General features: G+C 40.2%; 1 protein-coding gene across 1 annotated transcript in view; it reads left to right on the top strand.

Annotated features, from left to right (window-relative positions):
* The window catches only part of LOC124798391, a 77,274-nt gene extending 63,473 nt beyond the window's left edge, over window positions 1-13,801 (top strand). The window contains exon 9 of the mRNA XM_047261766.1: window positions 8,380-13,801. Coding sequence (XP_047117722.1) covers window positions 8,380-13,250 — 4,871 coding nt within the window. The 3' untranslated portion in view covers window positions 13,251-13,801. The remainder of the gene's footprint in view (window positions 1-8,379) is intronic.
* Window positions 13,802-14,833: the final 1,032 nt, after the last annotated feature.

Raw genomic sequence — 14,833 nt, 5'->3', positions numbered from 1 at the left:
AAATGGTAATGTGACTTCTAGTTTAAGTGATGATGATAAGAAAATGTGTAAAAAATTGAAAAATATTTTGTGTTGTCTGGTCTTCAGCATAAATTTTTAAGGTTGTGTATTTTAATGTGTTGTAGAATGGTGTATCCATGCTTGTTTAGTGATCAGCCAGCCACCTGTATCTGTTGTCGTATGTTAGTTGTTTGTCTCTTAACCTTTCTTCTCACTTTGTTATATGGTTTAGGATAGATTTCATGATTTTTAAGAATAGTGTACGGATGCATGTGTGTGTTTTGTGGAACAATTTGATATTTGTTTAATTTAGTGAAAACACCTACATTTGTTGCTCTAGTTGCAATCACGGTCATGTAATGCTTTTTTTGTGTGAGTGCAGTGGGCCAAAAAGTTGACTACCTAATTAACTGACATCATTGTTGTCATATTGATGATACCTCTGATTTTGTTCATTTGTGTCTAATGTTAGACACAGGACAGCAATGTGATTTTCTTTTGGATGTTTAAAGAGGAAGTTAATGGATGCTGTGTGTTGTGCTCTGTGAAGGTGATGAACATTTAAATAGTTCTGATATTTGAAAAAGAAATGTTTTGTGGATAAAAGAGGTTTATTTGTAGCATACACATTTCTCACATTTTAAAACATTATTTGCCTTCACATGGCGTTGTTAGAAACAATCAAAAACAGCCATTCCTACTTCATATTCTTCGTACCACTATCATCTCTCCTTTGTCATTGTTCCGAATGTTGTTTAGACTCATTTTAGGGGAGAAAATCATTTTGGGGAGTTTATATGTGCCCCGAGTTGCTCTGACATATGCTGGTGAAATTGGAGATGCTTCGTAGTTCTTATTCAGCAGTTTCCACTTAGTTACTTGATCCATAGAGCATATATGCAAGTGTTATAATGTGGACTGTATCGATTTACTCAAGTTCTGACTTAGCCTTGGGCAGTGCTCAAACTAAGGGCCCCAGCTTCCAAATCCTGATCATGATGTACAAAATTTCCACAGAATACCCTCTCAGATAATTTCCCCTGTTGCTGGACTGGTAACAGTGCATCTAATTTGATTGCAGAGAGACTGAAAATTCTAAGCCTGTGTACAGTAATTATGGATTCCATTTACCTGCACAGGTTTCACAAGCTGTTGCATTTGCAACAGTTGTTCGAGATGTCATTGTCAACGCAGGCATGGTGTCATCACACAAAGTTATGTAATAGCTGTTCTGGTATCTCTGGTGTCATTCAAACAGTGTCACAGGGAGTAAGAACTCTTGTCAAGAGATCTTCTTTGGTCTCAACTAGTGTCTTGTACATGAGACTTTTCACATGGCCCTGCAAGAAGAAATCAAGTGGGGTGAGATCAGGCGAACCTGCTGGCCATGAAATAGGTTGAACATAAAATGCTTGATTTTGATGTGTGCTTCACAACCCGGTCCATTTGGATCCTCCACTCCACCACCAGCTTTCTGGAACTGCGCTGACGGAAGTTATCCTTACAATTCTTTCTCTGCTCCCAAAATCATCCCAGCATCAACCTGCGGTAAACTACTGTCCCCACCCCCTCTGTACTGTTGCCTCTTCCCAGTTCATGTCTCCTCACCTTCATTGTGCATCGTTCTCGGCCAACGCCCTCCCCTCCTGCCCCACCTTTTCCACTTCTGTGCCCCTCTTCTTTTCTGCTCCCCATCCGCCCCCTTCCCCCACAACCTCCCAATGCTGTGCATGGCAGCCTTGTCCTGTATCATCTAGTCCCTGTATGTCCACCAGGCTGTGCTGACTTCTCTGTCACCACCAGCACCCTGCAGTCACATCTTTTTTCCTGCCCTATTCTGTATTCTACACAATGCACTTGCATTCTGGCTGGAGGAGCTGGAGTTGGTGGTCATGTGTGCGTGAGGTGTGCCTTCTTGTGTGATTGTGTGTATATTTCCCTTTCTTCAGAAGGCTTTGACTGAAAGCTCAGTATGTAGCAGTCATTTCATTGTGGCTGTCAGCAACTCAGTGTGCCATCGTTACAGTGAGTAGCGATTTATCCCATTCATAATATTGTCAAATAACGAGTGTGATATGGTCCAGGAAGCTGGGTAGTATGTCTCTATCTGAGACATACTGTGTACACTGGTGCATTTAAGTTGAGAGAAAGGAGAAACAGGTCTAGTATATAACCACTTACTATGCTGCCCTCATGTTAATTGATAATGAGTGTTGACAGTTTTTCAGAAGTGTAGTACAGGGACTCTAATTGGCCCAAACATGACTACTATATGTATTTAGCAGTCTGTCTCTGGTGAAACAGATTTCATCCATGAAAAGCTTCAACATATGCAGGAATGTGAGGATCGACTGTAGGGTGCTGCAAGAACTATTGATGGAAGATGACATGACATCTGAGGTCAACAGGTATCGAAGCAAGCACTTTCTGTGGGTGGTAGGGGTGTACCTTCATTTTCGGTAATATTTGCCACTCAGTACTCGGTGAAACATCAGTTTCACATGCAACTGATTGAGTGCTGATTGCAGATGCCCTTGCAATTGCAAGTCAGGAGACTTCTTAGTTTGTTGTCTTTGGCCATTGTAATGTTGTGAGATTTGTTATTCGACACAATTGACCAAAAATATTAACTCCCACACCCAGTTAGTAGTTAGTTAGTTACTAATTCCATATATCATATTCATGATAACTGTTAGGGTGTGGAACAGGCCAATAAAACAAACATAAAACGCATCACATATCTAAAAATGAAAAAAATATTTATGACTAGTCTGTCAGATGTTTTCGTTTCCATGGATAGATTATCAAACAGTTTTACAGCTGCATATTTCATCCTATTCTGTGCCAAAATGAGATTCATTATAGGGAAATGCAACTCATTTTTCCCACTGGTGCTGTACTTGTCAATACGTCTGTCAATCTCAAACTTAAAGGGACTGTTGATAACAAATTTCACACATGAATAAATGCTCTGTGATGCTGTGGTTAATAGGTCCAGTCACTTAGAGATGCATGCAAGATGTACATGTGAGAACCCTAAACATGATTACTTTCCTTTGTGCAGTGAATACCTTTTGCCTATGTGGGGAGCTACCCCAGAATAGCGTGGCATCCCATAAGACGTGAGTAAATGAAAACACGCAAACTTACTGACTTCTGTATCCACAAACTAGGCAATTATTCATATGGCAAAAGAAGCCAGCAAGTCTATTCAATTCTGTTCAGAGATATTATTTTCAAAATATATATCATTCTCCCTCCAAGTCAGTTGTATCCAGTGATGTTTCATTCATTCTCATATTTTCAGCACATTAAAATTTATTCATGGTTTTTCCACTGAGTACCACTGGGGTCAATGTGATCCCACCTTAAATTGTTTGTTTCTTTCTTGAACGTAACATTTATGAAACTAAATGAATAATGTTATTTTGAATAGCCCTTACATGATGCACCTGCAACAATGAAAATATTATTTCCCACATATTTGTACCCATTTCTAGGGTTTCTTGCATCAGTTGCTGTTATACCATTCTAGTCAAAATCCTGGCAGAGAATGTAATTCAGTTGCTCCAATCCTGGATGGTACTGAGTCACAAGAGGAACACTCCCCTAGATGGGCCACGAATAAGTTGGCATAGGAAGGTACTACGCAGGTGTCCATAGCTATATCCTGAATTTGTTTGTAGGTATTGCCTTCGAAGGAGAAATAACTGAGGGTGAGAATACAGTTTGTCATGGCAACTAGGAAGGAGGTTGAAACTTCCTGTCAGATTAAAACTGTGTGCTGGACCGAGACTCGAACTCGGGACCTTTGCCTTTCATGGGCAAGTGCTCTACCATCTGAACTACCCAAGCACGACTCATGCCCTGTCTTCACAGCTTCACTTCTGCCAGTACCTCGTCTCCTACCTTCCAAACTTTACAGAAGCTCTCCTGTGAACTTTGCAGAACTAGCACTCCTGAAAGAAAGGATATTGCGGAAACATGGCTTAGCCACAGCCTCGGGGATGTTTCCAGAATGAGATTTTCACTCTGCAGCAGAGTGTGCGCTGATATGAAACTTCCTGGCAGATTAAAACTGTGTGTCGGACCGAGATTCGAACTCGGGACCCCTACCTGTTGCAGGCAAGTGCTCTACCATCTGAGCCATCGTGCTTGGGTAGCTCAGATGGTAGAGCACTTGCCCGCGAAAGGCGAAGGTCCCGAGTTCGAGTCTTGGTCCGGCACACAGTTTTAATCTGCCAGGAAGTTTCATATCAGCACACACTCCGCTGCAAAGTGAAAATATCGTTCAGGAAGGAGGTTGTTTGTTTCGAATCTGTCAAATGTTGAGAAAATAGTGTTAAATAGCAATAAGACCATGGGCATTAGGAATGTTAGTGTAAAGGGAGGTGTGTGTGTGTGTGTGTGTGTGTGTGTGTGTGTGTGTGTGTGTGTGTTTGATTCCAATGAAGGCCTTTTTGGCCGAAAGCTTACTTGTTTGACGGTCTTTTTGTTGTGACTATCTACAGCTCAACAACTCTGCTCTATGGTGAACAGCAATCTATCCTTTTCATAATATTATCATTATTCCAGCCTTGATTTTCCATTGTTTGATATAAAAAAATTTTTTTGTCATATGTAATTTTACTAATTGAATTAGGGAGCCTTATAAGATTGGTTACAAAATTTACATTAAAATCACCGGAAATTAATAGTGCCTTATTTTTCTATGACAGAGAGCATGATAATGTATCAAAAGTTTTCATGAATATTTCTTAGTTACCCAGTGGAGATGTGTGTATTACGACAATCACATTATCAAACAATAGAAAATCCAGGATGGAATGTAAAAATATTACGAGAAGGAAAGTTACTTCTCACCATATAGCAGAGATGCTGAGTTGCAGATAGGCATAACAAAAAGACTTCCACACTTAAAGCTTTTGGCCAGTGGCCTTTGTCAACAACAACAACAACAACAACACACACACACACACACACACACACACACACACACTCAAGCATATGTATGTATGGAAGGGACTTCTTGGTATGGAATGAGTGGCAGCTGTCAAAGTGGAGGTATTGCTGTTGGTTAGTAGGTTTGTGATATAGGTGGAAGTACCGATGTAGCCATCTTGGAGGTGGAGGTCAACGTCGAGGAAGGTGGCTTGTTGGGTTGAATAGGACCTGGTGAAGCAAATGGGGGAGAAGTTGTTGAGGTTCTGGAGGAATGTGGATAGGGTATCCTCACTTTCAATCCAGATAGCAAAGATTTCATCAATGAATCTGAACCAGGTGAAGGGTTTAGGATTCTGTGTTTTTAGGAAGGAGGTTGTTGGTTTGGAATGCGTCGGGCATTGGGAAAGGTAGTGTTCAATAGCGGTAAGGCCATGGGCATTAGGAATGTTAGTGTACAGGGAGTTGGCATCAATAGTGATGAGCAGGGCACCATGTGGTAAAGGGACAGGAACTGTGGAGAGTCAGTGGAGGAAATAGTTGGTATCTTTTATATAGGAGGGTAGGTTCCGGGTAATAGGTTTGAAGGTGTTAGTCTACAGGAGCAGATATTCTCTCAGTGGAGGCAGAGAGCAGAGATTCTCTCAGCGGAGACCAACTATATCCTCACCCACAATTACTTCTCCTTTGAAGGCATTACCTACAAACAAATCCAGGATACGGCTATGGGCACCCGCATGGAACCATCCTATGCCAATCAATTCATGAGCCATCTAGAGGAATCCTTCCTAAAAACCCAGAATCCTAAATCCCTCACCTGGTTCAGATTCATTAATGACATCTCTGCTATCTGGATCGAAGGTGAGGATACCCTATCCACATTTCTCCAGAACCCCAACAACTTCTCCCACATTTGCTTCACCTTGGCCTACTCAACTCAACAAGCCACCTTCCTAGATGTTGACCTCCACCTCCAAGATGGCTACATCAGTACCTCCATCCACATCAAACCTACTAACTACCAGCAATACCTCCACTTCAACAGCTGCCACCCATACCATACCAAGAAGTTCCTTCCGTACAGCCTAGCCACCCATGGTAATCACATATGCAGTGATGAGCGGTAATCGCATCTGCAGTGATGAGCAGTCCCTCTCAAAATATACCAAGGTTCTCACTGAAGCTTTCACTAACTATAATTATCCTCCCAACCTCGTACAAAAACAAATCTCCCATGCCGTTTCTTTCCAGTCTCCCACCTCCCAAAGTTCCACCATCCGGCCACAGAGGAGCATTTCCCTCATATCTCAGTATCACCCAGGACTGGAGCAACTGAATTACATACTTTGCCAGGGTTTCGATTACCTCTCATCGTACCCTGAAATGAGAAATGTCCTGCCCACTACCCTTCCCACCCCTCCCACAGTGTGGTACTCCACTGTTCACTGAACCTACACAATATATTCATCCATTCTTACACAACCTCTGCTCCTAATCCCTTACCTCATGGCTCATACCCCTGTAATCTAGATGCAAGACCTTTCCCATATATCCTCCCACCACCACGTACTCCAGTCCGGTCACTAACACCACCCATACATCAAAGGCAGGGGCAACCTGTGAAACCAGTCATTTGGTCTACAAGCTAAGCTGCAACCATTATGCTGAATTCTATGAAGGCAATGCAATCAAAAAGCTATCTGTCCGCATGAATGGCCACCGACAAGCTGTGGCCAAGAAACAAGGGGACCACTCTGTTGCTGAACACACTGCCAAACATGATATTCTTCATTTCAATGACTGCTTCACAGCCAGTGCCATGTGGATCCTTTCCACCAACACCAGCCTTTTCTGAAATGCACAGGTAGGAACTTTCTTTGCAGTACATCCTACGTTCACGTAACCCTCCCGGCCTCAATCTTCGTTAGTCGCTGTTCTCACCCATCCAGCCCATTCCCTCCTCCCATTCCAGCACTACACAGCCATCATTCCACCACTACACCCAGTCTTTTTTATTTTTTTAAAAATTTATTTCTCTCTCTCTCTCTCTCTCTCTCTCTCTCTCTCTCTCTCTCTCTCTCTCTCTCTCTCTCTCTCCTCTCTCCCTCTCCCTCTCCCCCCCCTTTTCCACTACTTTTCTCCCCCCCTTTCCCCTGCCCTGTCCTCCGCCTATCCTGCAGCACTTCATTGTCCACTATCCCCACCATACTATCCCTCCCCCTTCCCACCCCAGCCTCCTCCTTTCACCCACCCAGTCACCACTCACATCATGCAGTGGTGCTGCTGCTCGCAGTGTGGTTTCAGTTGCCTGAGACTGCAGCCATGTGTGTGAGTTGCATTTGCTTGAGTGTGTGTGTGTGTGTTGACAAAGGCCATTGGCCAAAAGCTTTAAGCGTGAAAGTCTTTTTGTTGTGCCTGTCTGCAACTCAGCATCTCTGCTATATGGTGAGTATCAACTTTCCCTCTTATAACATTGTAACAATTACATTTCCCAATATTCACCCACAAGCACATGCTTCTATATCCTAATCTGTACACAATTATTTATTTCTACATTTTTGTATTACATTGATTTTTTTATTAATGTGATGATAACTCCATTATCCACATTGTCTCTACATGAATATGCATCTAATTTATAACCACTTATGAGAAGGTTTTCTGTGCCTGTTGTTGTTGCTCAGACAGACAATTGACACCAATTTTTTCAGCTGCTAAGGGCTTGCAAGCAAATTAGCAACTTATTTACCTTGTTTTTTTACCACATAATATTCTGATGAAGCAATCTGCTTTCTCTTTTCATTCTATTATTATAAGACTAAATGGGACTCTTTGTCAGTTTGTTCCCTTTATACTGTCTCGGTGAATTCTGAATTTTGATCAAAAGTGGGTGTCTCACCTGATTCCAAAACCACAAGGATATGCCATTGTGTACTGTTGGACACCCTTTTGTCTTCTAATAGATCTGCTAATTTGTTCTTACCTCTCCTATTCAGTTATAGCCCATGAGAAGTACAACCCCAATCTTCCTATACTATACCAACTACCAGAACAGCAACCATATAAGATATTGCATTTGTCTGAAGGAGCCTCAGTTCCTTGTTTACTTGTTTAACAACAGGGTTAAGCCAGGACTCATCATGGTGCCACATAACTTCCATAAAACTCGCATTTGTGTGCTCATTAGCTGCTCCTATTTTGTGTTTGGCACCACTAATATTGTATTTTTCGTTTTTAGTCAGGATATTTCCAGCTGTCCCAACTATCAACACCTGATCTGCTTTTTCAAAGTACTCACACATGTTTCCAAAGTTTTCAGTGAACGTTAGTTTTACATTTGTATTGCTAAATTCTCTTCTGTACAGTTGGAAGTTCCTGCAATACATTTAATGTAAGAATCCTTGAATGTGATCAATATTTTGTTTTGTTTTGCTTTAGGTTCTGCTCCCGGCACAGAAAGGAGAGCCCATCTTGTAAACAGAAACCAGCTGCAAAAAGTAGTGAAATTCAGCCAGCCATCTGAAATACGTGCAAGTACAATTGCTTGTGTTAAGAAGTTGCTTGAATGTGCCAGAGAGAAACAAAGAAAACGGGGTAAATACCATAAGTATTCACCAGAAATACGTGAACAAATTGCCCAGTATGTTACTGAAAAAGGTGCTAGTGAAGCTGCTCGCTATTTCTCAAAGAAACTTGGCAGAGTTGTAAGTGAAAGTACTATACGTAATATTTTTAAAATTCATAATAGTTACACACCAGAGCTGAAACAGGAAATTGGAAAATATGCCGTGATATATGGTGTTCGGGCTGCATCAGATCATTTCACTCAGAAATTGGGACGTGCCACAAGATTGGGTATAGTACACAAATTTAAAAGATTATATCTTAGTCAAATTCCAACCCAACTAAAAAAGAAAATCAACAAGAAAAGGTCTAATGTAAGTCGTAAAAGACATTACAGTGACGAACTTAAAGAAGAGATAGGAAATTATGCTTTTAAATATACTGTTGGTGCTGCTATACAGCATTATTCAAGAAAATTTGGTCATCCCATAACAGAAACTGTAGTTCGTAGATTCCGAAAAATGTATTTGCAGAAGACTTTTGAAAAACAGTCTCAATGGAAGCAGAAACAGGAGCAGTTGGCAGTTCAACAGAAAGGAAAACAACTGCAGCATGAAAGAGCACAACAACAAATACATTTGAACATCCAAGAAAATACTTTTAAACCTCAGATGGAACAGGCTTTTCCACAAAACCACATTCATGAGAGTTGTGTACAAAGTGCAGACACAGTCAGTGCAATGCAGACTATAAATATTTTGCAAAGTTCTATGAGTGTTCTAAATGACCCTCAGTTCAGTGACTCTCCTAATGCTATATTTCCATCATCAGCTGCTGCGTCATCCAACTGTGCCTCCTTCAATCAACACACTAGTTCTGTTCTTGATATACAGCCTTACACCCAGTGCAGTGGCTCAGTTGTTTCATCATCATTAGTATTCCCGAGCCAGTTTAATCATATTGTGGATACTACCCCAGTTTCAAATGATCCTAATATTTCTGTCCAAGAGTATCAGCATAATGAGCTATACTCATATTATAATGAACACAGTCAGCGAGAAGACATAAACTCAATCTCAGGAAACAACTACATTTCTTCATTGCAGCTACCACCATTGTCACATTTTTCTGATGCTGAGCTTGCTAATAAGACAATATCTGCTCTCGATGGAATGCCAGCACATCCGAGAAAACAACAGAATTTTCATCTATCAAACAGCAGCAGTCATGGCACTGATAGACTTGTATCACAAATTCATTCTGTGTTGTCGCAAACTGGAGACGTCCTTTTCCAACAAGAGGGTATTCCACAACTGACTGAGACTAATGCTACCATTCAGTTAAATTCAGATCAAGCTGGAGGGGAAAATACAAATGACACAATACCAGCTACTAAATATTCAGGTGACAGTTGTCGCTTGCACACCAGTCCATCGTGTTTCTCTGTCAGTCATGTTTGTACTAAAGCGTCAACTGAATATAGTGTGAACACCTTGTTCGATGACCAGAATAACACTTTTTTGCTGCCACCTAGGGGAGACTGTAATATTTCAACATATAACAAATGTAATGAGGTTAAAGCACTCAACGTACCCTATCCATCTGGACCGGCGACAGCTCATGAAGCTAATTCCACCAATTCATCAACGTTTTTGTTGAATAAAGGTGCCAGATCTCCAGTACCAGCTTCTGATGTTACTAACAGTCATTTATATTCAGTCCAGTGTACACCAGATACACTTCAGCCACTAGAGCCAGAGGTAACAAATGTCTTGCAAATACATGAGGCAACTGCCACATTAAACTCATCACCACTGCTAAGTACTCTGAGCTCTCAAAACTCTGAGCAGCAGTCACCATTATCTTTTGTAATAAGCAGCACTAATGCACCAGTCACTCAAAAAACAATAAAAACATCTACCACACCTGCATCATCAGTGATATGTGAGGTAATAAAAAATATAAAACCAGTTGCATCAGACCCATCTGTATTGCCAGCTGATGTTCCTCAGAAGCCCGCAACACCTTTATCTTCATCTTTGTTCAAAGAGAAACAAATGGATACATCAGCTACTATGTATCCTTCCTGCTCTGTATCAGTGCTAAAGGAAACCATGTCTTCTAGCACCAGTCACCCTTTTTTAGTACAATCACCAGTCAACCGGGCAGCACCATTGTATACTGTAGCTACCACATCTTCAAGGACAACAACAAAAAGTGTAGCATGTGCTTATGCAATAACTCTTGCTCAAGAAGATAAAAAGAAAATAAAGGTGCCTCTCAGGTACTTTTCTCAATCACAGCTCACAGAACCACCGCCTCTTGTTGCTATTACCCAGTCGAAAATATCTCTTGGACAGTCTCCTTCACATGTGACTGTGTTTCCAGTAACATCTGTAACAGAAACACTGTGTACAATGGACTCAAGACTGAAAATTCCCCCACTTGCAGTGCTGTCCCACCCTACTCCCAGTCAATTAAGTGAATCAACCCCATTACAGAACTCAGTCATCACTGGTCATTCACACTCATCTGAAAAACAGTCTCCTGTGTATCAACTTGATTCAGCACATACAGTTTCCCAGCATGAAAAAGTGAAAATGTTAAAGGCATTAGTTAGTTCAGAGGAAACACTAGATCAGAGCACTGATAATCAGTCAAAATTGTCAGACAGGGATTCTTCAGTATATCCAATAGACAAAGCAGTCATGTCATCTGTGTCATCGGGTTCAAATACAGATCATGCTAAAAACAAATTCAACTCTATGCAGAAGAAAATTTCACCTGCAGCAGGGTCTTCATCTTCATTGCATTCTGTGAACAATTTAGTAATAATGCAAAATCATGGCACAGTTTCACAATCACGATCATCTTTGGTGGCATCACATCAAATTACTCTCATTCCTGATGGTGCCATTATGCATGCAGTTACTGCACAAACAAAACCAAATTTTGAAGAAAACATTCATCACAGTACCTCTGTATCTTCTTCAGTCCAAAATACCAACATGTTAGCTGCAAAAATGAATCTCTTGGGACCAGCATGTTCTGTTGCTCATATTGGTCATCCAAAAACTGGCTCATCATCAAAGATACCTGAGTTAGCAAACTCACCTGTCACAGACACAAGACCATCAGCTGCAACAATTTCAGTGCAGGCCTTGACAGCTGTATCAGACTTTAAACACACTGTGACAACTGCTTCGACAAATTCACATGTAATTGCTATGTCCTCACAGGCTGCAGCTGTATGCAGGCCTAAAGTGTCAACAGTATTAAGCTCAACATCTGTGGACACTGCAATACCAGTAAATTCTTTACCAGATTTAACCTCTATTAATGTCCAATCAAGTACTGAGGAAATCCCCATCATCGTTGAATACCACAACAAACAAAAGCAGGGTATGGAAAGTAGATCTGAGGTTCCAACAGATTCGAAACATCTAACTACATGCAGAAGTAAAGGTGAGGTTCACAATCCAGTTGTGACACTTCCAACAATACATAATTTAAATTATATTACTGTGGCATCATCGAACACACCAGTAATGAGTCATAAGCTTACAGGCCCTTGCAATAGCACTGGATCAAATTGTACATCTACACGAGATTCTTGTATCACTTCAAATTCTTTGACAACACCAAAACCAGGGAATTCGTCCCCATGCTATACAGGCTCCATAGGTAGTAGTAATACTTCATGGAATGGTGTTACCAGAATACCTTCTACTAATAATTTATCAGATAATGCCATTATATCTTCTAGTAATGCCTCAGCAACTGCCACAGCTGTAAGCCCCTCGCTTTTGAATAAAAACTGTTTAGCATCAAAGAGTACTTCATTAGACAACTTGACTGAAGTTTCCTTAACTAATACTTCAGCAAGTACAACAGCTACATCTGCTGCACTTCACATTTTCTTGGACAACATGCCTGAAATAAGCTCTAGTAGAACTATTGTGAAACATTCCAATCCAATATCAAACAGTAAAAATTCATCAACCTTTACAGACACAACATTTTCGTATAAAAGTAAAGGATCCCTAAGCTGTACTGCAGCAAGTTATACAGATGCAACATATTCAAGAAAAAATTTGTCTAGTACCAAGGCTACACCACTCTCTGCTAATAACTCAGTGAAAAGTACAGTCAGAGTTTCATCTAGTAAAGAATTGTCGACTGGTTTAGAGGCTCCTGACATTACCAAAGGAGATGGTAAACCTAACCCTGTTGCTACTAAAAAATCTCAAAAAAAAGTGTTGTCAAGAAGTTTTAAAGGCTGTAAACGAGGAAATTACTGTGTATATAGCCCTGAACTACGTGCTGAAATGGGTAGATACGCTGCAGAACATGGAAGTCAGCAGGCATGTTTGTATTTCAAATATGTTCTTGGAGTTGAGATTCCATCAAGTACAATGAGAACACTTAGAGACAAATATTTATTGAAACGTGAACATTGTACAGTTGATCAGAAGGTTTTGAATAAGGAGGTAACATCACTGGGATATGGACAACGTGGAAGGCCAATGAGGTTGGGGAAATATGATGAGGAAGTTCGTCGGTGTATACAAGAAATAGTAAAAGCAGGTGAACCTGTGTCATCTTACCTTGTCATTGAGACAGCAAGGCAAGTGTTAATGCAGTATGACCCCAGTCTTCTGGAAGAAAATGGTGGGAACATAAAATTGAATGTTTCATGGGCAAAGTCATTCTTGAGGCGCACAGGTTTGAGAAATAATTCTTAACACATATAGCAGCACAAGAAATGATTAGTTTCCTAAAAGGAAACAAAAAGTAATCGATTCTCGGAAAACAACAAAACCTGAGCTTACACGTTCTTGTCAGTCTGTGATATCATTTGATACCTGTTTTAAATATGTTTGTTTTTTAGTAATAAGGACTTACTGTAAGTTCGGAGTGAATTTGGTATCATGTATCCTCCATTTTATAGTCCACAGTTCTATGTGGCATATAAGTAGTGACTCAGAGCATTCATACTATACTATGCAACTTGTTGGGGCTGCTCATTTTAGTTGAATGTTCTAAGATTGGCTGCACTCCACTATTGTGTAAAATGTGATTCTGAATCGTGGAACTTGACATTTTACTATTGCTGTTAAATGTAAGGAATGCTCATGGAAGTGTAAGCAGAAATATCTAGAAGAAAACATATTCTTTTATCTTTGTAATTTTGGAAATCAAATTTCTGTTATTTCTCTTAACTGTTAATGCATGCTTTTCCTACATGAATCACTGCTTGTCCCAAATGTTTGTTAATTTATATTGTTGTGTGTATGCTGTGTTTGTGAATAAAATACAATGAAAATTTGTTTATATAACATACACAGTGTTGAATGAAATATTCATTTAAATATAGATCAAGCAGGAGCAGAGATATATAACATACCAACAGCCATGAAATTGTTTGATATTAGAACCAAAATCAGAGGAAAGATATGTAGGAAATTGGACTAATCAGATGTTAATTTGGAAAATTGTGATGTGACAAGCTTTCAGGCTTGGTGGTGAAATGTGAGTATTCTGTGTGTGTCTAAGAGTGACCTTTTTGCATTACCCAGAATGTAGACACAGGCTGGTTGCAGCTAGGTCATATGGTGAATAACAGCTATCAGAAGGTGTGATCTGAGATGCTGCAACCACCATGAGGAGGTAAGCCAGAGGGGCAAGGACTCAGGGTTTTCTGGTGGCGAGGGAAGTTATGGTCACTCGAGCTAGACACCGAGAAATGGCAAGTTTCGATATTTTCTAGTAGAAGAGGGAAAATATGGAGACTGAACTAGCTGAAGTATTCAAAATGGAAGGCTGACTAAAGAAAGGAAATTTAGACCCTGGTTTAATGATATATATGCCCAGTCTATCCTATTTATAAGTTATGGCTGATTAAAGTTGATTAAACATGTTATATAAAATGCCAGAAACTGGAAATCATTGTCAGCGTAATTAACTAATAGGTGATGCTAGATACCATGCATCTATGGGCATCCACCAAAAGAGAAGGAAAAGAATCAAATGGGGTAGATGCCTTATATGTTTATGTACTATTACTAACTAGAAATTTCTTTTGCAAAACTATTTGGGGGTAGCAAGAACATGAAAACAACCAATTATGCAATAAATGAATAACTACTTTAGATATTAAGTATATGATATCAGTGCCAATAGTTTGGTAGCTTGAGTTTTTATATAGGACCTAAGGTGTAATAATCACTATAAAAAAGTAGTTACCTAGCAGATATTGTCAGTTTGCTAACAAGTAGTGCGAACGAGAATATATACTTCCAGACCATGGAAGCATGGCCATCTTCAA

This window comes from Schistocerca piceifrons, chromosome 5, assembly GCF_021461385.2.
Source record: "Schistocerca piceifrons isolate TAMUIC-IGC-003096 chromosome 5, iqSchPice1.1, whole genome shotgun sequence".
Taxonomy (NCBI): Eukaryota; Metazoa; Arthropoda; class Insecta; order Orthoptera; family Acrididae; genus Schistocerca; species Schistocerca piceifrons.
This window is presented reverse-complemented; position numbering and strand designations above follow the sequence as displayed.